At 42.7% G+C, this 25,222-nt stretch overlaps 1 protein-coding gene across 31 annotated transcripts in view; it reads left to right on the forward strand.

Annotated features, from left to right (window-relative positions):
* The first annotated feature begins 235 nt into the window (after nt 1-235).
* The window catches only part of LOC116944896 (dynamin-1-like), a 60,047-nt gene continuing 35,060 nt past the window's right edge, over nt 236-25,222 (forward strand). For 5 of the 31 annotated variants that reach the window (XM_032958773.2, XM_032958775.2, XM_032958774.2 and 2 more), the window contains exons 1-13: nt 249-620; nt 8,425-8,498; nt 10,093-10,242; nt 12,370-12,573; nt 12,685-12,783; nt 14,138-14,298; nt 16,479-16,621; nt 17,603-17,738; nt 19,669-19,736; nt 21,962-22,100; nt 23,121-23,207; nt 24,212-24,282; nt 25,078-25,132. In XM_032958773.2, coding sequence (XP_032814664.1) covers nt 460-620; nt 8,425-8,498; nt 10,093-10,242; nt 12,370-12,573; nt 12,685-12,783; nt 14,138-14,298; nt 16,479-16,621; nt 17,603-17,738; nt 19,669-19,736; nt 21,962-22,100; nt 23,121-23,207; nt 24,212-24,282; nt 25,078-25,132 — 1,548 coding nt within the window. In that variant the 5' untranslated portion in view covers nt 249-459. Of the gene's footprint in view, nt 621-8,424; nt 8,499-10,092; nt 10,243-12,369; nt 12,574-12,684; nt 12,784-14,137; nt 14,299-16,478; nt 16,622-17,602; nt 17,739-19,668; nt 19,737-20,651; nt 20,791-21,961; nt 22,101-23,120; nt 23,208-24,211; nt 24,283-25,077; nt 25,133-25,222 lie in introns of all 31 variants that reach the window. The other 26 variants (XM_032958781.2, XM_032958766.2, XM_032958771.2 and 23 more) reach the window with 16 other exon arrangements.

Genomic DNA, 25,222 nt, shown 5'->3' on the forward strand with positions numbered 1-25,222 from the left:
AAGTTTTAAGTCAAAATTTATGGAAAACATTGTTTTCACAGGCGTGGCTACAGAGTGGGGGCGGAGTCAAAGGTGGGCGGAGTCAATGGAGGCGGGGGAGAGAGGCGGCGGGGCGTGATGGCGGGCGGAGCCGAACGTGGGCGGAGTCACGCATCACCGCTGAGGACGTCGTCGGTTTCACGACAAGGTCGTGAAGACGTTGGGTAAAAGAGGGGGCGGTGCAAAACCGCATCCCCCGCCCACCCCGAAGCGGATACCCCCCCCCCCGTCAACGCTTTACGGCAGCCTGGTTACGGCCATTTGTGCGACATCAGGAAGCGGACGCTGAGGGCGCGATCGGGCGGGCGAAGTTTTTTTTATTTTTAACGGCGTAAAACAAAAAAAAACCCCACCACACACACACATAGCGCCGAACCAGGGAGAGGGGGCGGGGGAGTCGATCGCTTGCCCTAAGTCGCCATGGGGAACCGCGGCATGGAGGACCTCATCCCGCTCGTCAACAAACTACAAGACGCGTTCTCCGCCATCGGCCAGAACTGCAGCCTCGACCTGCCGCAGATCGCCGTGGTGGGAGGGCAGAGCGCGGGCAAGAGCTCGGTGCTCGAAAACTTCGTGGGGCGGTGAGCGATCTCGATCTTGTGTGTTTTTTTTTAAATAATTCCCTACCCCCCCCCGCCCCATCCTCCTCCATCTGCAGGTTCTCCCAAACCCTCCATCGGCTGTGTGACGGACGGAGAGACGCAACGGGGGGTGGGGGTGGACACGGGCGCGAACGATTTCAGATTCCCTAGTCCGCATCGAAGCCGAGCTCGCGCCTGATTGGCGAGCGCGCGTTCGAAGGCCCGAGCCGGAACCCAATAGGACGCGCCGATAGTGGATTTGCGGACGACTCCCTCGGCCAATCGGGCGCGCGCGCGACGCTTATCGGCTCTACGGAATGTGAAGGCGGCGGCAGCGGTGGTGGTGGTGTTGGTGGTGGCGGAATGGCCCCGGCCTGCAGGGGAAACGTCGCAGGGCACCCTCCCCCCCCACGATGTGACGGGAGATCCACCGCCGCCGCGGAGATGGAGCCGCGGTTTAATTAAGATCGGGTGTAGGTGGATGGTGGTGGTGGTGGGGGGGGGATTGTGATGGGCCTTGGGAGGCTTTCGACGGTGTATGAGACAATGGCTGGTGATGATGATGCAGCTGCCTCGTCCCCCCACAACCACCACCACCATCGTGTTGTTGAGCGGGAATCGATTATAATCGAAGCTTGCGTGTTACAATGGGATGTTTCCCCAATGCCTGTCAACCCATACGGTTTACACGTATTCTTGTACAGGGAAATTTAGTGTCCAAGCCCATACGGCGTACAGCCGTTTTAACACGGGAAAACATTTTTTGTCTATTATTGTGTGTTTCTCCCTTGTGAATGGACTTGTAGGATGAACGTTGAGATTTATAAGGGCACGGGGTGACCAGTAAGGTCTGAATTGGCCTGTAATAAGGTAGGCACTGATAAGGGGTTGACCGGTATGATTTCCTCATTAAAAATGTACATCAATTTAAGCTTCACGGGACGGCTACATTTTTAGATACGTGTACGGTACGGACGATATAGACAGGTCCCAAGATACATAAAATAAATCCTTTATTTCCAGACGAAACTTTCAGTATAGATATTATAGACAAGACGACAAACGACAGACGAGACACGCCGCAGAATAGACGAGGTCGACAAGGCAGTACAAGCGAGACAAACCTCGCGTGCGGACTAGACAAAGACACATTACAGAAGAACCTGGCCTCAGACGAAACAGTACAGTAGCTTTAGACCAGACACTGCATACCGTATTGATGCGAGTCGTGTAGCCCAGACAGCACTGAGAAAACAGAATCGACACTGTAAACTAGAACATACGAGACAGAGACTACAAGGGGGCAATGCAGGTGAAAATGTACGTACGTTATGCGTGAGACGGCACAAAACGAAACGGACCAAAACGAGACGGTAAACACCAGCCAGAACACAGTGCAAACAAGACAGGACGTGTAATGTGCACGGTATACGGAAACTCTCCACAAATGAGACTAAGAAAATCGATTACTCAATTGAATCCGGATGGTTTACGGAATCACAGAGGCAAAGCTGTCAATTGTTACACGTATACACCTGAGAAGTGACCTACTTACACACGAAGCTATACAGTATATATAAACTTGCTGAGCATGTACACTTCTTGAAAACGGATTCACCCAACATGCACATGAAAGACATTCTCCAGCACGGTCAACGCCACGTACAGTCCCATGTTTTCGCGACAAGTGCGTTACATAAAAAAAACACGCACACTTTTGGTTGGAGGATGGTGTTGGTAATGGGTTACAATTCACGCATTGTGTCAAGATTGTATCTGGTCAGGGTTATTCTTTTGCGCCCTCGTCGCCGCCTTACGTGAAACTTGGCAAAGCACGTAGTCCGGAACCCCGTGCTGCTTTCAGTGTTGACTTCCTGCCCCTATTCAAGTTCAGATTCACGACCTTCCCTTTTTGCCCACTGCCGGCTGGCTCCCTCTCACAACAAAGGGACATAACACTGTCTTTACAGTGTATTGATATGCAGTTGCATTTAGATCCCAAATATAATTAATTGCATTTCGTAAAAGAATGTAGCTTCACTGTGAACTTCAGCTTTTCTTAATGCGTGCCCAGATCCACCATTCACACCCAATATAGCCCAAACAAAAACCCAAAGTGTCACACTTGGCCCATACATATAACTCAAATAAAAAACATAGTTTAAACTGACACATGCTTGGTTTGCTTACTTTCTAATTGCCTTATGGGTATTCTAAATGCATACATCAATATACCCTCGTGTACAGTATTTTCGTCAATCCACTGCTGGATGAGGGCGTCTTCACACCGTGTGTGTCTTATTTGACCATACTTCACCATCCTGGTCCGTGCGATTCTGTGAGGGCAGGGAACGTCGGGGTCGGGGCACAGAAGTTCAGTATAACAATACAATTTGATGCACTGCCCTCTGACATCCACCACGGTAACCCTATAGCCGATAGCAACCTATCATGCATGGTGTTGGCCCATCCAAGCACTGTTCAGGCTCACTTCTGCTTAGCTTCCGATATTTGATGAGATCGGGTGTCTTCTGGGTGATTTGGCCAGAGTTTTATCCTTATTAAAGGTTAAAAAATGGCATGGTTAAAATGTCATGTATCTCACGATGAGGTGGATCATTTGGTGTATGCACTTTTCACTTGTAATTCACAAGCACAATACATCCAGCTGCTGTGCGGCAGGCGTTTATGCAATATTTAATCGAAGTCTACTAATCAGTGTGCATTCTTGCTGTGTGATGATAAAACATGTTTCCTGTGATAGTCGCCAACAAATAAGAAAAAAAAACCTAGGTACAGTGTTAGGTGGTTTTTCCAGTTTCCTCCAGTAGCTTGCTTGCAGTTCATATTAATAAGATAGGGGCGAGGTTATTTTTGACGTAAGTGAGTCATGTGGCTGGCTCAGGACAGAGGCCAAAGCATAAACAGCAGATGTTTACAGTTAAGAGCTATACCTTCAGGTATATTGAACGAAGTCCACTGAATACAAATGCCACGTGAAATGTTCACATTTGTGCGTACCATTTAATCAGAATGCACACTCACAAGTGGCTTTAAGTTCTCAAGTTCGAAATGTAATGCCATCTTGGTGCTGTGCAACAGACTGAGCGTCATTTAAACTCCCTTTCCTTTGGTGGACATCATACGCGTGTTTGGAAACCTGTTTGCAGATTTTGAAGATTTCACAACTTTGTTTTATAAGAAAGGTACTATTGTGTAGCGTTTCCACACTGGCTTTACCACCTGTTAGGAAGTCAAGGTCTAACCAAAAGCCAAACAGTCTTTGTAAACTAGCAGCTCGAAAGTTGGTGGAGGTATGTTGCATAAGCGTCAACACAACAATAGTGTGAAAAAGAATATTTACAATGGTCATGTTACATTAAGGTATGGCAGGAAAAACATTGACAATGAGGTACAAACAAATGGCACAGAATTTTGTAAGGCATACAATACTCTTAGATTTCAATACTCACCATAAATCATACATTGAGTCTAACTTTTAATGCCTAAAACATTTACATTACTCTAAATAATCTAATTAATAACCTTCATCAAGCACAATGTTAAAATAGCTTCACAATCTATTGTTATGTTGTTCGTAATCGCATTGAAATTGTAACACTTCATTGAAAGATAGCAGTGCCCATTACTTGTATACATGGGTGGTTCTTTTCGTGAATTCTTGACACATATCTCATGTGTCTGCTTGTATCACACATGCCTGTGGTGGTATGTTATTAGCTAATACACGAACAAGCATTCACAATGGCATTGTTCACAATTTGCTTACTTGTAAATATTCCCCCTCACCTGTTGACCTCTGCCCTTCTTGCATGCTCTCCAACATGCGTTCTGGTCTGACAGCTGCCCCCCAACACACACGCACACACACACCACCCGCCAGCTACTATATTATAATATCAGTGCTTTTCTATACACCAGTGCTTGGTATTGTGATGGGGATTCCGTTTTGTTGAGTGGGTTACCACAGCTGGGCTCCCATGCCTCATTCACTCGGCCATCTGTGCCACTGCAAAGCAGCATGGGCAACGTTAAATAATAGGTTTGCAGACACAGCCATTGTCCTCATGTGAAAGAACTGTGGCCCAGTGCCCTGCAATTGTGCAATTTCCCCTGGGACATTTCCTTTTCAAGACATGCCTACTGATCCGCTCAGAACCTGCATTTTTAAACAATGGTTATGCACACAAGTGCAGATCTCGATGTCTGTATGCAGTGTTGGGACCTTTTTTTGTTGCTTACATCCTCTTCAGTCTATAAAAGAGTATTTTAGCCCTCTTTCTTGATCTGTGCCATCAAATCATTAGACCTAATCTTATCAAAGCCTCTTATTGTCGTTTGATATCTATTTTTTTGTAAATTTCTACAAGCGCAATTGTTTAGTTCCCAAAAACATTGAGTCATACTGGTTGGAGCTTTTATATTATCACTAGTTAAGCTCTGACTTTGCCTATATCACCCAGTCCTTACAAGATCTCGGAAGCTAAGCAAAGTTGAGCTTGAACAGCACATGTATGTGCGAAGACCATCCACAACAGATGTTATAGGCTGTGTCCGATGTTCTCGGCGCACATCAATTATCCAGTTCCGTACGAAAAATACAAAAATAAAACCCCACTACTTAGCAAAAAAAATTAATACACTAATAACGAGAAAAAAATGCACGTAAGAAAAAATTATTACAGAGAAAATAATTAAAAATAAATAAATCCGTTCGGTCTCTATACCCCAATCCACAATCCCAACATTTTGCCAGATTTTGGAGAACCTTCACTGGAGAGGTGTGGGGATGCCTTCACCCAGCAGCGAATTTACAATACCAACACCCACCATTCACTACTAAGGGACGGTGGCGTGACCACGTTGCCTGTGGCAGGCCAGGTGCCCTTTAAGGCCACGTAAAGTGTCGAAATCTTGCTGACAGGAGGTCACCAGACAGACCCAGGTGCCATGGGTTCGCTGACTGAGATGACTGGTAAATGTACCAGCTGTACCCCCTTCATGCACAATTCCACTCACACACATGTATTCTTCTGATTCAAGCTCACCCTTGGTTTAAAAATTGCCCTAGTGTGGGTTTTTCTTACCCAGTTTTCTTATACATGACCATGATTTTTGTGATGCACTTTGTTAACTCTATGAACCAATCTTACCTAAAGCAAACTGGAAAACTAGACTTGGCCCTATTTGAATTAATCAAAGTAAAATTCAGTATGAACTCTGCATACAAACAGTGCTCTATTGTTTATAATAATTTAGCAGTATGTCATAGATATTGGTCGTTATTTTTTCTTAAACTTGATCTGCGGGTTGCCTATTTATTAAATGCTGCAGTGAAATATCGATACTATCATGAGTGTTTAAACAAGTTGTTGGTTACAAGCAAAGCTGATGTCCTTAACAACGCAAGGGTCCTATTTAAGTGGCCTGCATTGTTAACCTCCCAGTGTGTGGTTAAAACAAAAACTTGGGACCAGCTACCCTATGATTTTAATTGATACAGCCATCAATACAGAGACTTGTGTCAATTTCAGCACGATCTTCCTAAATCTTGTTTGATTGTATTTGCATTTAAAAAAAAACATACCAAAAAGCACATAGTGCTCACCATTTTGACGAACAGCACAAACAGGAATAGCAATAATAATAGTGCTGAGCTTGATCTGGAAACTACAGAAAAAGGAAATGGAGAGAAAGGGAAGAACAGGAAGAGACAACTTAATATATTATTTATTACCACTTCATTCTGTAGGGGTGTCATGATTCATTATTTTTATCGTGGCCAATGTGAGATAGGTGACCGTATTCTCTACCATACTGGTCGGTGCAGGTGAGTGAAGAAATCTGACAAGCAGCATCAGATTGGGCATGGTTGGTGGTGGTGATGATGATGATGCAGTGAATGCTGTGGCCGCTGCTGCTTGCCTGGGTCATAGGAGATAATTATAATCGTAATTTACAGCCCTTTGTCAGTGCACTGATGGATGAAGGGCCCTCCCCACGCCAATGTATGACATATGTATAGAAAGATATATTGAATCGTCCATTGCACACATGAGCTCGGCAATCAATGTATATTGACAAATGAAGGCACCATTACACATTATACTGCGAGTCACCGTTAATGAAGGTGATGTCAACATGTGCGATGGTTTAAGGAGTCCTCTGTCCGTGAATCGCATTTTACCTTTTGCATAAGATTTGCACATTGTTGGTGTCCTTGAATATTTTGCCAGCGGGGAATGTTGAAACGGTTATGGCACACACACACACCCTGATCTTTGAGAAAAACCCAACGCGAAGCGTTTGCGTACAGTGTTTGCCGGAGGCGTCAGTAACGCACCATGCAATCGTTCTCTTTGAACGCCATCGTCGTTCTCTTGACAGTTTTAGGTTTTGGCTTCGAATACTCTTATGAATGCAGTTTTAAACAAAAAGATATTACAAATAGTACGTAAAAAATATACTTAGTGTATATAAACATTTTTTTCATGTGACGCTTGTTCTCTTGGCATTGTTAGTTTTTTGGCTTCGAATGCTCTCATGAATGCATTTTTTTTTACAAATTGTATGTAAAAATACCCTTAGTATATATAATCTTGCTTTTTTTCATGTGACACTTGCACACTTTGGAACAAAAGCCCAGTTGACCTTGTTCGTTACTGAGGACACACATGCTGCTGGAATTTGATAAGTGCGTAACATTTAACGTGTACATCCTTATATTGATTTTTATTGTTCACTCCCAGCAGCTGAACACGTTGCCCGGCACTGAAGCAATGACCTTTGAAATTGTCCGTCAGCTTGTGGCTTTCAAGCATTGTTGCGTCCTAACTAGGGTGCCTGCCACATGGGCTACAGCTTTGGGTGGAAGAGGGGAATTGAAGACTTGCTGATGATTGTAGTGATCTATATTTAATTAATTTCCACGCCGAGTAACGGAGAAGTCGTCTCCGTAGTGCGATGCCTGTCGTGTGTTTTTGTTGTTACCTAAAGGAGAATTGGTACGTTTTTAAGGCGTTATATAACAAATCATTATATGTGCTTGATAAAAACGGTACCTGTTGGGATATTACTCTGTTTATAAATACCGTAATTAAATCACAATTTTTATTTGTGCCTGTGATCAAATCACCTGTAATGTGCCCAGTCTCGTCAGATCAACACCTCCAATTAATACGGTTGGGATACATACGGTGCAAAAGAAGTTCTGCGTACATACATCAGACTCAGTTTGGACAGTGGTTGGATCGGTGACCGCCGTGTATTAGAGGCGTCACAGGCTGTGGGCAGGACGAACATTGTGAGCAGTAGAGGACAGTGCAATAACATCCATTGTTTCACTACTTCTCTGCTCCCCCCCACCCTTCACCAACCGCGCTGGACCACCGTGGCGAAGCGTTGCCATATACCCTCTACGGCAGTGATGGGCAACCCTAGACTAGTTCGTGGGCTATATGCATGACCCTCCTTTACCTCGGTGGGCTGCAAGCTTGAAATCGTGCGTGTGCATTCTTTGTAACCCCACGCATCACCCTAGACAAACTTAGACCAGGCCACCACGAGTGGCTCCACATGACGCATGCGGCCCGTGAGCCGCAGGATGCCCACCACTGCTCTACCTACGGCATGTGGAGGCTCTCATCCAGCAGTGGATTGAAAATGGGCCGAACATGAACATGTCAGTGCTATTCACAAATACATTTATGTCCTTGCCTCATTAAAAAGTATATCTTTTGTTCATTTCAGCATGAAGATCTTTTATTTTTTTTATATTTTTCAGGGACTTCCTTCCCCGTGGGTCTGGAATTGTCACCCGCAGACCTCTCATCCTGCAGCTGATGTTCTGTAAAGCAGGTAAAGAGAAAACTGTCAGATGCATACTGACATCACAGTTTACTTGCATTCCTGTTGAATATTGTTTAATTTTACCTTTAGACTAAGTTACATATTGACAACTCATTTGTTATACGTATTATCGCTTGAGTAAATTTTAACCCACCTTTAAATTATAATACCTGATGACTTTTTAACTTTGTAAATATACATGTTTTTGCTGTATTCTTCAACAAAAAAATCCAGAGGAATAGCACCAAAAGGACTTTTTATCAGATTGCATGTACAAATCATTATTAATAGTCTACTAACTGCTGGCAAGAATTCTTCGCCACTTATCTTTCCATCCCTCACAGTCTGGCAATGCCACAATCCATCTCACTCATGCATATGAACTGATCTGATTGCTCTGTCTCTTTGAAGATCACACTACCAGACATGTTCTCCTTTCACAGCCATTCATTTAAAACTGTATATGCACTTATTTTTATTTTCATATAGTTTCTGGGGGATTTTCACATGTCTGGCACTTACAGAAAAAGTTGTGGTCGGAGGGTATGGGGGGGGACAGAACAGTTTATGGGTTTCACTAAACTAAACTGTAAACAATCTTTTTTTTATACCAGGTATATATAAACTCTTTTTCAGAAGTGACCTGGCCACAAATGATGATTCGGCAAAGTGGCTTATGTGGAAATGCATAGCAGCCAAATACTCGAAACACATGTTTCTTTATGTGGACGGAAAAACTGGAGGACTCGGAGAAAGAGATCCATGCTGTCACAGGGAGAACATGCAAACTCCAAATATACAGGTGTCAGGGTCAGCAATGAACCCACAACCTTCTGTATACCAGGCAAGGTAGTTAACATCTTGCCACTGTGGCACCCTCGCCACCGTGGGTTGGGTCCTCCTGGGCTACCAAATCCCCCATGGGTGGTACGTCCATGTGTGGGAGGCCCTCTTGTGTATGAACTTATTGAATGGAAAGCAATTCGACTATTTTGACAATATTCCTTCATTGTCAGTCTTACTTTAAATTAAAATTTAGGTCATATTCTTTGGGTATTTCGGTAAAGCCACGTAGATAGAACATATTATTTGAACATATTATTTGTTCTATCTACGTGGCTTTACCGAAAGACTCAAAGAATATGAATTCCTGCAGTCACGAAAGCTTTAAGTCAAGATTTAAAACGTAATTTGTTTGTCAGTCCACTGATGGATGAATGTCTTATCACTCCGTGACAGTCATGGGGGTAGTTTTACTATACTTCACCATGCTGGTCAGATCAGGATGATGAAGGGAGGGTGCAGAACTACTTCACTCCCTGCTCATGTTGTCTGTGGCCGGTAATCAAACTCAAGTTATGTGATGCATAGTGCAGTGCACTAATCAAGGTACTAACACTCCATCCCATTTGTCTACATGATTTAAAATATAAACCAATGGTGTACTGTGAATTTCGCAATGTGAATGACGGTGACATAGCCGGTGACATCAGAGTGGCGACGGAGCACGAATTCACTATTGCAAATTGCTGTTGGTTTTGATTATAGATAGCTGGCAGTGCTTTTGAGCAATAAGTAACAGTGCTCTGGCGTGTGTTTCCAGAATATGCCGAGTTCCTGCACTGCAAGGGGAAGAAGTTCACGGATTTTGAGGAGGTTCGAGCGGAGATCGAGGCGGAGACGGATCGACTGACAGGCAGCAACAAAGGCATCTCCCCGATTCCCATCAACCTCCGCGTCTACTCCCCGCACGGTAAGGCACAGCACCCTCATACAGAAAGAACCGCACTAGGTTATCTCTATTATTTTACAGTTCTTTATCAATCCGCTGCTGGACAAAGGCCTGGCCATGCCATGCCGCGCATGGGGGGTGGGGGGAGGTGTTTCACCATTCTTTACGACACTTGTGATTGAGTTGTGAGGGGGTGTCCAGCACTAGTTCAGATATTACAGGGTACTGATGTTGCCCCTTCACCAGGAATTGGGCAAAGGTCACCAGGTTAGTAGCACAGTGTGGCAACAACTGTGCTGCAGCTCCACTTTTCCATATTAAGAATGTGAAATACTCGAGTGTTATTTTGACCGTTGCAATGCATTATGGGTTCATATAACATCTGAAGTCACTATGTGAATAGTAGGACATGCATCCTGAGACTATAAAGGAGGCATGTGTGTACTTGATTTGAAGCTTTCCTGACTGCAGGAATTACTTTTTGGTTCTTTCGGTAAAGTCACGTAGAAAGAAAATAAATTTAAAAATAGAATACGACGTTTCCATTGCAACACAAGCAGTCGTCATCAGGTAGAAAACAAGCCTCGTGAACTTAGAAATACATTGCAATCCAACACAGAGTCGGCTAACACAACAGTCAGCACCTTACCTGGTTGATTACGTTCTTCCAAAGATTGCTAAATTTGAGAGAGACAAAACACAGATACGGAGACAGACATACACAAGCAGAGAGAGACAACACAGAGACACAGAGAGAGACACACAACATAGACACAGTTTTGTGTCTGTTGTACATCTCTCTCTGTTTGTCTCTGTGTGAGTCTCTCTGCTTGTGTGTCTGTCTGTGTTTTCTCTCTCTCTCTCAAATTTAGCAATCTTTGGAAGAATGTAATCAACCAGGTAAGGTGCTGACTGTTGTGTTAGCCGACTCTCTGTTGTATTGCAATGTATTACCTGATGACGATTGCTTGTGTTGCAATCGAAACGTCGTATTCTATTATTTAATTTATTTTCTTCCTATGTGACTTTACCGAAAGAATCAAAAAGAAATATAAAATAGTCACAGGCAGAGGGGAAGAGGAAGGACTTGAGCCTGGACTATAATGGGGCCAGGATAGTCGGCAGTATTGATGACCAGGGGGGGAAGGGTGTTCCAGACATTTGGCAGCAGAAAAGGAGGAATAATGACCTCCCGCTGATTGAAGGTTGACAGAAAGCCTTGGGGTAATGAGAGAGGAGAGAGGATAGGCAGCGACGGACGGTTTGAAGGAGGATCCTGAAGATGGTGTGTTGTTCAATCCTTGAAATTGATCGTAGATTGTATTGGGAGACGGTGGGTGCAATATGGGTCGCAAAGATGCAGGTGCAGGAGATGTGGCACAGATACAGGTAGGAGGTCCCATAGTGTTGATATCTGGAAAGAGAATGTTATTTCTGTATCCAATGACGATTTCAAGTTTAAACGCACTGGTAGCCAGTGCAATGTCAGCAGTTACAGTCCCATTGCAATATCTGGGAGCGCCAGCGCGTGAAATTCACATTGCATCCTGTGTTGGCCAGCAGTGGGGAGGGAGAGGCAGGCGGTGGTTAACACCTCGAACTGTAGACGCGTGTGAGAACAGCATGTGTTTTTGCGTGCGAATAGTCTTGTTCACATGCGAAATTTAGTCCATTGGGTTTTTTTTTACAAGGAAGGAGATGGCCGTGAACGTGTGCATGGTAAAATATGAGATGCTTGTGTGGGCGAGTAAAATCGTCTACTTGTAAACAGACAATAGCTCATTGGCCCTGCGTGTCTTGTTAAAGTACATGTTCATCCCGTTTATAAATCCACTGCGAGGGAGTTATTTGAGTACCTGATCACACTGGTCCGTATGGATTGGTGAATATACATTGGAGTGATGGATTTGGCTGCAGTTCCATCTTGAGAATGTAGCTCTTCAGCAACAACTTTCATTCATGGTGGTCGTTCTTTCAAACACTGTTCAGACTCAACCCTGCTTATCTTCTGAGATCTGATGAGTTCAGGGGTGAGTTCACTATGATATTGGCATAGGCTAAACGGTTCGTGTTCATGTTTTTAGTATGAAATGCTCACCTGTTTACAAATTCCCCTGGTGAACCTGGCTTTTCCCATGTGTGATTCAGTGCTGAACCTGACCCTGATCGACTTGCCGGGCATGACCAAGGTGCCTGTGGGAGATCAGCCGGTAGACATCGAGTACCAGATCCGCGAGATGCTCATGCAGTTTGTGACCAAGGAGAACTGCCTCATTTTGGCTGTGTCGCCCGCCAACACTGACTTGGCCAACTCGGACGCTCTGAAGATCGCCAAGGAAGTCGACCCTCAAGGTGGCTGGCAGTTTCAATAATTGCTACTCACTGTTGCTGAACCGACGTGAGACTGTGAAAGTTTACAATGTACTCTGAATGTGCCCCTTTTTGCGTTTTATTTTGTCATAGGTCTTCGTACTATTGGCGTCATCACAAAGCTGGATCTAATGGACGATGGCACAGATGCACGAGATATTCTGGAGAACAAACTCCTGCCACTTCGTCGGGGTAAGTGCAACTTTGACTGTTGTTTTGCTGCTCTTAGTGGATTCATGGGTGACACCACTCATCTGGCGCACTGGCAATGTACCTTCCAATGAGACACCGTATACAGGTTTAATTATTTACATCGAACAACTACCAGGAATATCATTGCCAAATTACACAATCCCTTAATGGTCGAGTGACTCGGAGGGTAGAGTGCCGCGCTGGCACCGTTGAGACCCTGACGGGCCAACCGTCAATGATTATACTGGGTTCTCAAGTGTTGTGCATTAATGGTCTCAGCCTCTTCACCGATGACTGTACAAAACCCCCATTAAATAAATGTTGTTTTTGCATGTAATTTGGCTGACTTACAGGTAGGAATGTGCAGCATCTCGTAGGATCAATAAGTGGTCACTTGAGATGTGAAATCTGCTTTAACGGACCCTTTTATCTAAGGGGAAGCACCGCACCAAGATTTCCAAATGGATGTATTCTTCATCGCAAGACAATGCCGTCAGTAGCACAATTTGGATAAGTTAAGGAAAACCTTTTTTTTAAAGGAGCGATGGAAAAAAATTACACATTCTCTAAAGTGTATGTCATAGAACCCTGAGCAAGGTTGCGCCTAGATAATGCTTGGATAACGTGCATGCCAAGTTGCCAAAGGTATCTGCGAGGCTCCGTGGTGGGTAGCAAAGGGAAGTGCAAAGTATTACACTACTGCAATGCTCTCACGTCTGCTTTCCGCCTTCACCAACCCGCATTGACCAGTGTGGTCAAATATGGTTTAAAAAAAATAAACTCCCTACGACCCGCAAAGTGTGGGGAGAGGCCCTCTTATAGCAGTGAATTGACAAAAGGGTTGTACATGCACTTCAGCAGCCTTGGATCAATCCAGTCCTGGGTTGGCAGTACATAGATCATTTTTAAGTAAATTTTTCTTAAAGCTAGGTTACTCTGCAAAACAGTCCTCCTAGTCTGTGTTGTCTAACCATGATTGTGAAATGTTTTAGAATTATTGTAACAAGGAAATTGCAAAGAGTTACTCCAACCACAAACTATTTGTGGTTGGAGTCACTCTTTAGAATAGAGGTTTTTTTTTTTGGGTTAGATCGCGTAAATATATAAATGTGTCGTTAAACCCGCCACCACCTGACACAGCGTTGTCACGTAAACAGAACATGCCAATTCGTCACAAGTACAGCACACCGGTGTGTTGGCTGTGTCGGGTGGTGGCGGGTTTCACGACACATTTACGCGATCTAACCCAAAAAAACCTTATGGATGATATTGGTCACGAAAGCCTAGGTGTTAAACTTATATACGTTTCTCAAACTTTGGTTTGGCAAGTGTCACACGTTTCTTACATTTGCAGGGTACATTGGAGTTGTGAACCGCAGCCAGAAGGATATCGATGGCCGAAAAGACATCAATGCAGCAATGGCTGCGGAGAGGAAATTCTTTCTATCCCATCCTTCTTACCGGCACATGGCTGATCGCATGGGAACACCCTACTTGCAAAAAACTCTCAACCAGGTAAGACGGCTCGTTCCCTCCTTCAGCGATGAAATTATTGGCATTCTTCTTTCTATTGCTGGATGAAGGCCTCCCTACGTTATTTCCACCACCCACACCCCCACCCGACTGCCCATCGCCCAGCATGTTCACAATACAACTCACACCTGCAAGGAGCTAACACCATTGCTCGCTCCATCTCCGTGTTGGTTGTACTTTTAGGCGTGTTGCCTTGCCTGATTGGTCGATCTGTCATTAAACTTGTCCATCAGCCATCAAACCTTCTTGCAGTGTATCCTACCGAAGGCCGCTTTCTTTTACTAAGACACTACAATGTCTCTGATTTTCATGTTCCCTGATCATTGCGTCCCATCTTATCTCGGTGTAATCCCGAGCATACATTTCTCCATGTTTTTTTTGTGGCCCTTTCAGCTCTCATTCCATTTTCTTTGTCAGCATTCATGCTTCCGATCCATGCATCAGAGCAGGTTAATGTGCGCCCAAGGGAAATGTTCACCATTAGGAACATTGGGACGATTTTTTTTTGTTGTTGATCAAATTACATTTTTCAAAAAAGCTCCAGCCTGCTCTACCTCGCCTCGATTTCATGATTGCGATCTCAGGCTGTCGTTGGTAATTGCCAGAGGTAAACGAGGGACTTTGAGCTCTGGGTCCACGCCTCCAGAGTTCGCATTCGTCGTACAATGTTTTCGATTCGTGAAATAGGCGCGCATTATAAATCGTGATTATTGTTCTTGTTCGGGTGCCACTCAAAATTCAAGTTGTTTTTTTTTCAACGTCACACCTGGTTACATTCAATTGCCTGTTAAACTGAACCACTGCAAGTTTAAATACAATCCCTAATTATTTTCTGGTTGCATCAATAGAGTTGAAAAATGCGCTCAAGTCAATACTTCAAATCTAGATTCAATACATCGAGTTATATATACTCTATTCCACCTGAGAATGATCGCTTGTGTGGCGATCGAAACGTTGTGATCTATTATTTTTCTACGTGACTTTAACGAAAGAACCAAAGAGTGGATTCCTGCAGTCAAGAAAGCTTCAAATCAACATGAAGAGTTATTCTAGAATTGAAGCTTTCGTGACTGCAAGGATCCATACTCTTTGGTTCTATTCGGTAAAGTCACGTAAAAGTATAAAACAAAAAAAAACAAAAAAAATTCACGACGTTTCGGCCACAACACAAGTGGCCTTCATCAGGTGAAGGGACCAGATTGTCTCGAGGACAGCGCTGGAGTGAACACAGCCAAGCTCAGACCGCGACCTTTAAGCTTGTGTGAGAGGAATTAAGGTGCCTTGACAAAGGAATTAGCATAAACATTATATTATAAGTTTATATGCAGAGAAGAAGATATGATTCTTAGCAACCTGTAAATGTCAACATTAGAATGAGATTCTCAGCCGTTGACTTGTTCACTAAAAGTATCAAATTGAGAGTGTGATCGCAGAAAACAGAAGCTTCACTTGCGCACACGCATATGGAGTGGCACCCTAATGTTGAACTTTTACCGCACCATACGTAGCCAACTGTGCTAATCCGAGTTGCAGAACAAAAAAACATTATCTTCAATAAGCAATATTTGATGTTGGTAGTTAACCTTCAAATACGATTTTTTATATTCTTGGTTATTTTGGTAAAGTCACATCGAAGGGAAACAATAAAATAATAAAAATATAAAACAATAAAATTCTCACGACGTTTCGACTGCAACACAAGCAATCATCAGGTGTGAAATTTTCTTGCTGTGGTTTTCACACCTGATGATGATTGCTTGTGTTGCAGTCGAAACGTCGTGATAATTTTATTGTTTTATATTTTTATTATTTTATTGTTTCCCTTCTACATGACTTTACCGAAAGAACCAAGAATATGAATCCCTGCAGTCACAAAAGCTTTAAATCAAAACGATTTTTGATGTTATGAAAACTACAAATAGTAGCACACATAATGTACTGCATTGATTTAACTGCGTTGAGAGGCTTTTTAATGAATATTACAAACCTTGTTTAATTCTTTAACTCTTTGTAGTACAACAAAGTCTGGTCAACTTTGAGTCCGCATGATCAAGATAACCTTGGGGGGTATATAAGTTAACCGTAACATAATTAATCTGTGACATGCTAAGTGGTCCCTATTTTTGCCGATTACTTGCTCATGAATGTTTTTTTCTTGACAGCAACTCACCAACCACATTCGTGACACACTGCCTGCGCTAAGGAACAAGCTGCAGGGCCAGATGCTGAGCATGGAGAAGGAGGTGGAGGAATACAAGAACTTTCGTCCTGACGACCCCACTCGCAAGACCAAAGCTCTCCTCCAGTAAGCGTGTGGTTGACCCTTCAAAAACAAATCCCTGTTCTTTCCGAAGCTTCTGCTTTTGTTCGTTTGTTTTAAAAGTTATGGGTTTTTTTGCGGTTGCCTTTGGTGGCTCAAGAGATCCAAGTGCTTAGTCAGAACCGCTGAAAAATCCTCGTATTTGAGTATGGGTGACCACCCTTGGGTTAAACCATGTTCTCAAGGCTAGTTGAGTTGATGATCTCAGCCTACATGCCAATGGCTGCATAAAAAAACTCATCCCAGTAAGTTTTTGCTCGATTTTTGGTGAAATTGCTGCTCTTAAAAGAAAATATTAGTTTGATTGCTATGTGGTGAACGTTGGTCTGGAGGGTGGTGTGGGAAAGTATACTCGCTTGTGCGTGGATGCAAAAACTATTTCCTCGCTCAGTGCTGTTAAGAAGGGCTATTGATATAAATGTTGCGTCTTTTTATATACCTTTCATTTTGAAGGCAGTGTTATGGACGAATGTGAGTTTTATTGTGAATAAAACGGTCACCTGGAGGAATTTCGGAGGTCGTGCTTCCATGAACAATTCTTTAACACGGGTGATCCACTGCAAGATTATAATTGATTCTTATCCCCCGAAACAACATGACAATCGCACAATTCCAATACATTTTTGGAAAAAAAACAAATACTACTAAAAAAAGCTGAGGTTTTCGAGTTGAAAAAGAATATTCGTACGAGGTTTGTTTTCCCGTGCACAATATGCTTTGTAACCTCAAAGGCACGCAGATTGATTGAAAATAATAAATCAAACAAGTCTGTGCTTGTACAGAAAAAAAAACCCATTCTGTTGCCTCCCAGCAATAAAAAAAATGTCATTTTATATACAGTGATTTTCAGATACAGGGAGTTTCAATTACATTTGAGATGTTCAAGTGTTTCATGTAAACCCCGTATATATGTTGGCAACTGCGTGAGCTTTGTTGTTTTTTTTGTTATGTCGTGTGGCTTTGCAGGATGGTGCAGCAGTTTGCCTTTGATTTTGAGAAGAGAATCGAGGGCTCCGGAGACCAGATCGACACTGTGGAGCTGTCGGGTGGCGCTCGCATCAATCGCATCTTTCACGAGCGCTTTCCCTTTGAGCTCGTCAAGGTGACTCAACCTGAACGCAAACAACGGTGCCGGCCAATCTGAATTCTGTCGACGGTGCTATCTATCCGAGTGCTTTTAAAAAAAAATATAGATTAAATGCTCAGTTTGACCTTTGGCTTGTTTAAAATGTTGGTACGCATTTGTGAAACCCATCGTGGTCGTAGATTAGATACATAATGTTTGTATCTTCGCCCATCCACTGCTAGATTAAGGCTTCCCCAGACCATGTCTGTTATGTATATTTTGTTTACCATACTTTAACACACTGGTCAGTGTGAGTTGGCGAAGAAGGGATACCGAGGAATTATTCAGTTTCCACTTACCACCTGACGTTAGCCATGGCTATGAATTATTGAACGTAGGTTTACTGGGTTCATAGTGCAGTGCGCTAACTACTTAATCTGTTACATTTTAATGACATCTCTTCCAATGTACAGCTTCAATTCTAGTAATTTGATTTGAAAATGTTACAAACTGTTTTATTGTAAGCAATTAAAACAAATTCAAAATACCTGTTTATACATTTTATAGAGTTTAGAAGCTTTTGGCTCCAAGATAATTCCATGGCTTGAAGTGAACTGCGGTTTAATTCATTCCTCAGGCTACCCAAGTAAAACATATTGCAAATTCATATGTACGCATTCTAACCCAGTTTAACACGTAGGCTTTCGTGACCAATATCATCCATAATAGAGGTTTTTTTGGGTTAGATCGCGTGAATATATGAATCTGTCATTAAAACCACCACCTGACACAGCCAACTAGTAAGGGTTGTCACATGACCAGAACGTGCCAATTCGTCACTAGTACAGCACGCCTGATGAAGCTCGTTGTAATTACTTGTGAAACATCGTACTCAGATTGTAAATGTTGTGGCTTGACTCTCCAACACACCGGCGTGCTGTACTCGTGACGAATTGGCATGTTCTGTTTACGTGACAACCTTTATTCGTTGGCAATGTCGGGTGGTGGTGGGTTTTTAGAACAACATTTATATATTTACGCGATCTAACCCAAAAAAAAACCTCTTATGGATTCTAACCCAGTGTTTGCAATATTCTCACTCACTGAGAAACACATGATTTGTCATCGGTAAGTTTTGGTTTTCTACGAGATTACAAAACGGGCATCTATTGACGAGTTAAACGTTTATCTGACATGTCTGTCGAGTGTCTTCGTTCAAACTGTGGCATTTTTGCATTTTTTAGTTCATGATGACAGAACAGAAGGTGCATTTATATTATTTCACCGGTGTCAGTATATATAGACTTAAGATGCATAGATGCAGTATGTATATCCAAAACAGTGTACATTATAGCTATATCATGGGACCTTTTTGCCTATAGCAAAGTATGAAAAATATGAATAGGTGTTACACTTTTTGGCAATAAAACAGGTGGAAAGATGTTCAAACACCAAATAGATACATTTTTTGCGAGGAATCAAGTCTGCATTAACCACACAGTACTTGTGGTGAGCATGCAAACAAACATGCTGTGATAATATATGCATCGTCACCCCGAGTTCTAAAATGCTCTTGATACGTGCATTGTATTTGTACTGGTCGTCTTTTGGCGTTCTCTGGTCTGACACTGGTGGTGAGACTAGGCCATAAAGAAGGACGTCTCTGGTGTAGGCCAATCAGTTTCAAAGACGATGGAAATATTATTGGAGCATATTTGTTTGCATGGTCACCAAAAGTGAGTGTGGTTAATGCAGACTTGACTCCTTGCAAAAGGTATCTGGTGTTGAACATCTTTACAACTGTTTTATTGCGAGAAAAGATAGAAACCTATAATTTTTCATACATTATAGCTGTGGGTGTTTGCCTTCTTACAAAGCGATGATTGTGTCATAAGTTCCACTAAAATGACAATCTGCCTGCTTGTAAAAAACATGTTTACATCGATCATTGTTTTGCTTTCTCTAGATGGAGTTTGATGAAAAGGAGTTGCGCAGAGAGATCAGCTATGCCATCCGTAACATAAACGGCATCAGGCAAGTGATGATGTTATTCAGAGCAATGTTATTTCATCTTGCATCCTGTGTGGGGTCTCATCGTGTGCATTAAAAAAAAATATATATATTTGCGTGCGTCATTTTATTAACTGGACCAAGCACGCAACCCGGAAGAGATCTCTATTTTTGGTATAGCGTGTACATTTTATATACTTTTTTAATTTCCTCTGTGTTGGAGGTGACCATTGTTTTGTGTTCATGAGGCAAACGGGGGGGGGGGGGCATACCACGTTTTTCATGTTGACGTTTTGGGAGCAGATCGCTCCAGCTTAGGGTGTGGAAGCTTTTCACTAAAGTAATTTGGTGACGGTTGATGGAATGGTTATAATTAATTGGATTTCAGTTGCTTAGCATATAGTGTACAGTCCATTATAATAATTACCTCTCCTACAAAACGTAGTGAATGATACCACGTGCTTCATATTGATAGAGATACACTGCAGCAGTAGATTATCTATGCTTGATAATGCTGATTATAGACTATTCAATAAAATATACAAATATTAGAACGAAGTAAGTTATTAATTAAAATCCTATTTCGTTAGACTTCTTAAATACAAGAACCGTTTACTTTTCTTGATTGTTATAGCTCAAGAGATGCAGTGATCGGTGAGGAGATATGAGCTCAGTACGATAATAATACCAGACCCTAGATAAGACAACAGTACAATTTGGATTTATGTAGCGTCTAAATACAACCGCATTATCCAGACGCTGTATAGATACGGCATGCATTTTTGACATATGGATGTGGTCAGGCTTTTGTCCAAGCCTTCATGCCTGGTTGGTACTGCAGTTGCTATGAGAAACCCAGTTGGGACCCCATAAGATTGGTTTGTGTGGCATTGAGTTCTTGTGCCCTCTTCCTGCTGTGTTTTGTGTTTTGTCTTGTAGAACGGGCATCTTCACGCCCGACCTGGCATTCGAAACCATTGTAAAAAAGCTCATCGTCAAGCTGAAAGAGCCGTGCCTGAAATGTGTCGACATGGTTATTGGCCAGTTGATAGAGACTGTTAGACAGTGTTCCGAAAAGGTATTTAGTACCGGCAATTGATCTCGTACCTCTTAGCGATGTTGTAATCCTGAGATGTCCTGGCTTTCAGTACAGAGTAGTGCAAGCTGTGCCACCGTTTGCGTAAAAGCAACATTGGGGCTCATGCTGTGAAATCGCCTTTTGTAATCTTGAGAAGTAAAAAAAACACACCAAAATTAGATTTTTCTTCGAGTCACAGTACATGCAATGTACATAATGCTGTGAGCCAGCTCTAGACTGAAAGCGTGAGGAGTAGCCAGCGTATAATATTGTATCTCTGTGCATGAGTTGGCATGTTTCTGCAGGTGCATCGTGGAAAAGGAGAATGTATGCTGTGCATTGTGTACTAACGTGCCTCTCGGGACATGTGGCCGTAAAGAACACTCCGTGGTGATGGCATGTAAATGTGCTGTACGAATTGACATTCTTTCATATAGCTAAGCAATGCACTGCATCCAACTGTGGAGGTTTTCGATGTATTTTTGGGTTGTATTAGCATGTTGTTCGGCGCGGTGTCTGACGTTTCACTCCCACGCGCTGGCAACTTGTTCGTCGAGAACGCAATTGCTCCCAGCACGTGGAGTCAAAAATCCGCACACGCCAAACAATATGCGGGTGCAACCTGAAAACTCACCGGAGAGCAAATGCACTGCGCCGTCATTGACATTTATTTATGGCCGGCAAAAGCCACCGGCCGCCTGTCAATGGTGTTTGATAACATGCCAGTGTTCTTGCAGGTCATATTGCTGAGTTAGCACTTTCAATGTACCTTAACCAATTGAATGGAGCATTGCTCGTTTGAACAAAAATAAGTGTTGACTAACACCTGGTATCGATCTCTCCCCACTTCCCCATCCCACCCCTGCCCCGTAACCTCAAATTATATTAAGCTATCTTTCAACTCTTTTTTGCCTTTACCATTGCAATGCTTCTTTTTAACCCCCCTCCCAACCTTGTCTCTTATTTTTCTTTTCTTCATACAATAAAAATCTACGTCACCTATTTAACATGCCATGCCTTCAATGCACAAATATTTCTCTACCTTACATCCTTTTGCTCCACCACTGCTTGCCCCCTCACATTTCCTTGCCCCCACCGCTACCTTGCATCTCTTTTCGAATTTCTGCCTGCACATTACCTCCCCCCCCCCCAAACCCATGCTGTGCTATAGAACGGGACTTTTCACCCCTGACCTTGCCTTTGAAGCCATAGTGAAAAAGCAGATCCAAAAGCTGAAGGAACCCTGCCTGAAATGTGTAGACTTGGTGGTGGGTGAACTCACCAATGTGATCAGAAAGTGCAGCGAAAAGGTAACTCGCAGTGCCCATTGGGAGCTACTGTGGTTTGACCGTGAAACACAACCCCCCCCACTCTCTCTATAATCTGCCACTTGAAGTCCACCTCTCTCTCTTGCTCTCATAAGTGTTCAATTGAAGCTGTTTTTCCTCACGGTTATGTTTTTTTGGTTTGAGCCTTTTAGTTTTTTGTTCTTCCAATTGGTTTTTAACGTTTGCATAATTATTCATCGAAAGACTTTTTTTCTGCCTCAAGATATGTTAACGGAGGGCAATAGTCATCTAAATTAGTCTTCGAAAACTTTTATCGGACTTTTAAATTTAATCTAAGATCATATTTGTTACATTTTTTCGGCTGTGCTGATGCGTAAAATATGGTATATTCCTTCGAGTGATCACCTGTTGAGTCTTCACGATTGCTTTGTCCTCTGCTCTTTGTTTCTCATTGCCGAGTGACTAATTTATTCAGATCTCATGCATGGAACTAAAACTGCTTGTGTTTGCCTATTTTTTGTATAACCCATGCATGGGAAATGGCACAAACGCTATCTGATGGCATAGTTGGTTGGCATAAAGCTTCAAACAGTAATCTATTATAAAATCTATCTTTGGTAATATAAAATGGCTAGAATATTTTGTGTAGGCGTGTAAAGATTCACTGTTCACCATACATCCATGCACAATTGATTATTTACAATTCATACAAACGCTATGCTGGTGTTACATTTTTGCTAGGGCGTGGGGGTGTGGGTTACAACACTTACAAATGAAACAGGACACAAAAAAAACCTGCAAAATTAAGGTGGCATAATTCACACAAATTGATCTTTAAATTGAATCACTGTTTGATTGTGACAGGTTCATTCAACTGCTTTGGCTGGGCAGTTGAGTCATTACATGCCTACTTAATATTCTGGCACCACTTGAGCGCAGTTGTGAACGGACACTTTTTAACATTTGAAACATACTGCAGATTTGTACTGCTCGACCTTGTACTGCAGTGTCTCTCCCCCCCTTTCTGTGCTGCCCACGCAGTTGGGCAGTTACCCCAGGCTGCGTGACGACACAGACCGGATAGTGACTACGTACATCCGCGAACGGGAGGGACGCACCAAGGACCAGGTAACTCTAGTACAGGCCCTGTACTGCTTGTTGTAACGTTGAAGACGTGGGCCAAAATTCATCCACTATTATTTGTAAACCGCGTGCACTAGTGTACTTGACTTTTGCTCGAATGAGCATGGGACAGTGATCATTGTTTTAGAAAGCTCGTGCACTTATTGCCGTAGAATTGAAATCGCAAAAAAATGGAACATGATAATTGTAAGTAGAATGGTTTTTATTTTATATTTGGTCCAACGAAGTAGCATTGTTTCAAGTTAAATTGTAAGAAAGGCAAGCAATTTTGACTTTATAGAAATTATGTCATGTCTCATATCGCTGACTTTATTCAACATTGGGGTCTAGTAGATGCCTTCATTCTCATTCCATGTCAAAATGGAAAGAAAGTTACGTACACTATTTACACCAAGACACGCAATGTTGTGGGCTCGTGGTTATTCTATCTTCTTGATCGAAGTAGCAGTTATTTCTTTTCCACTCTGGTATATAGGGTGCTTAAGTGTGCCTAAAATACTGTCGGGCACAAGGATGGGTGCTTTTATAATTAACGTTGAAATGTGAGCATTGTAAGACTCGCCAGCCACCGACAATCATCTTTAACAAGCGACTTGTACCATAATAGCTATGATGGTAAGGCCTGTGTCCTGTTATCAAATAACATGTGAATTATACTAGAAAAAAAGTTTCATACAGCCCTTTTGTCAATCCACTAATGTATTCCTCGCAGCGACTTTTGCCAAGCTATCGAACAAAGATGGTAACTGCATCGCGCGCCTTCAGATGCGCTTCTGTGGCCGTCTGGAATGCTCTTCCTACCGATATTAGGAAGCCACTGGAGCTATGCACTTAAATCTAGATTGTAAACTCATTTCTTCACAACTGCTGTTTGTGTATAGTTTGTTGTACTTCCCCCCCCCCCCCACCTCCGATTAGCATGGTTGGCTACGTATAGTGCAAAATTAATTCAGCGTACATACAAATTATATTTATTTTTCCCCAACCAGGTGTTGCTTCTAATTGACATCCAACTGGCGTACATGAACACCAACCATGAGGATTTCATTGGATTTTCCAAGTGAGTGAGAACATCCTTTCAGTGTCCTTGGTCACTGTCTCAGGCACCAGACTCATTGCGTTCATCTCCAAGAGTGATGTGTGAGGAGAAGGTGGCCGGGTGGTAATAGTCTTTTCCTGCTGAGGTCCTGGGCTCGAATGCAAATTATTAAAGTATGTTCTCAAGTGTAGCGAGTTGGTCTCAGCCAATGACTGTACAAAATAACTCGTCACTTAGTGTGGCAAAATTCCAGCCCCAATAAAAAAATATCTATTATCACCGTGTACTGAGAATGTATTTGTAGCAGGCCATGTGAGTATGTGGATCAACCGGATACTTTCAGGGACCTCAAGTAGTTCTGTCGTTTTCTGCTGAAAGTTGCACTCGAATATGTGGTAATGTACGGCTCAGTGAGAGTTCACAATGATTGCTTTGTTTCATGATAAGAGATACCTATGCCACAATTGGGACAAACATTATTTTTTTTAAATATTGCTTTTGTGTATGACTTAAGTCGGTGCAACATGACAGTGAAGATGCAATGGACACCTACAATTTTTCATTTAACCGGTGACACATTTGATCGCAGCTGACCTCTTAACTGTTGCTTGTTATTAATGTAAAACATGGACAATTTGTCTCATTTTAAATGGATGGACTTAACTACATTTAGAGCTGCAGCTGCGTTGAGGTTGTATTATTCTATTGCACACTCAGTGGTTCTTTCGGTAAAGTCACATAGGAATAAAATAAAATTATGTTGCATGTTTTGTGTGATATATTTTCTTGTCTGATGGTGCCATTTTTATGCTCCAGTGCCCAGCAGCGAACCAGCCAGCCCGTTGCTAAGAAGAAGGCACCTGGCAATCAGGTAATTGACTGGTGTACAGCAGGTAAAATAAAAAAAACAATAAGCAACTTGTGAGACTTTACCAGATGCCACACTGCCACACTGTGGCCA

Source organism: Petromyzon marinus, chromosome 22 (assembly GCF_048934315.1).
Source record: "Petromyzon marinus isolate PM22_M1 ecotype Great Lakes invasive population chromosome 22, UKy_Petmar_22M1.pri1.0, whole genome shotgun sequence".
Classification (NCBI taxonomy): Eukaryota; Metazoa; Chordata; class Hyperoartia; order Petromyzontiformes; family Petromyzontidae; genus Petromyzon; species Petromyzon marinus.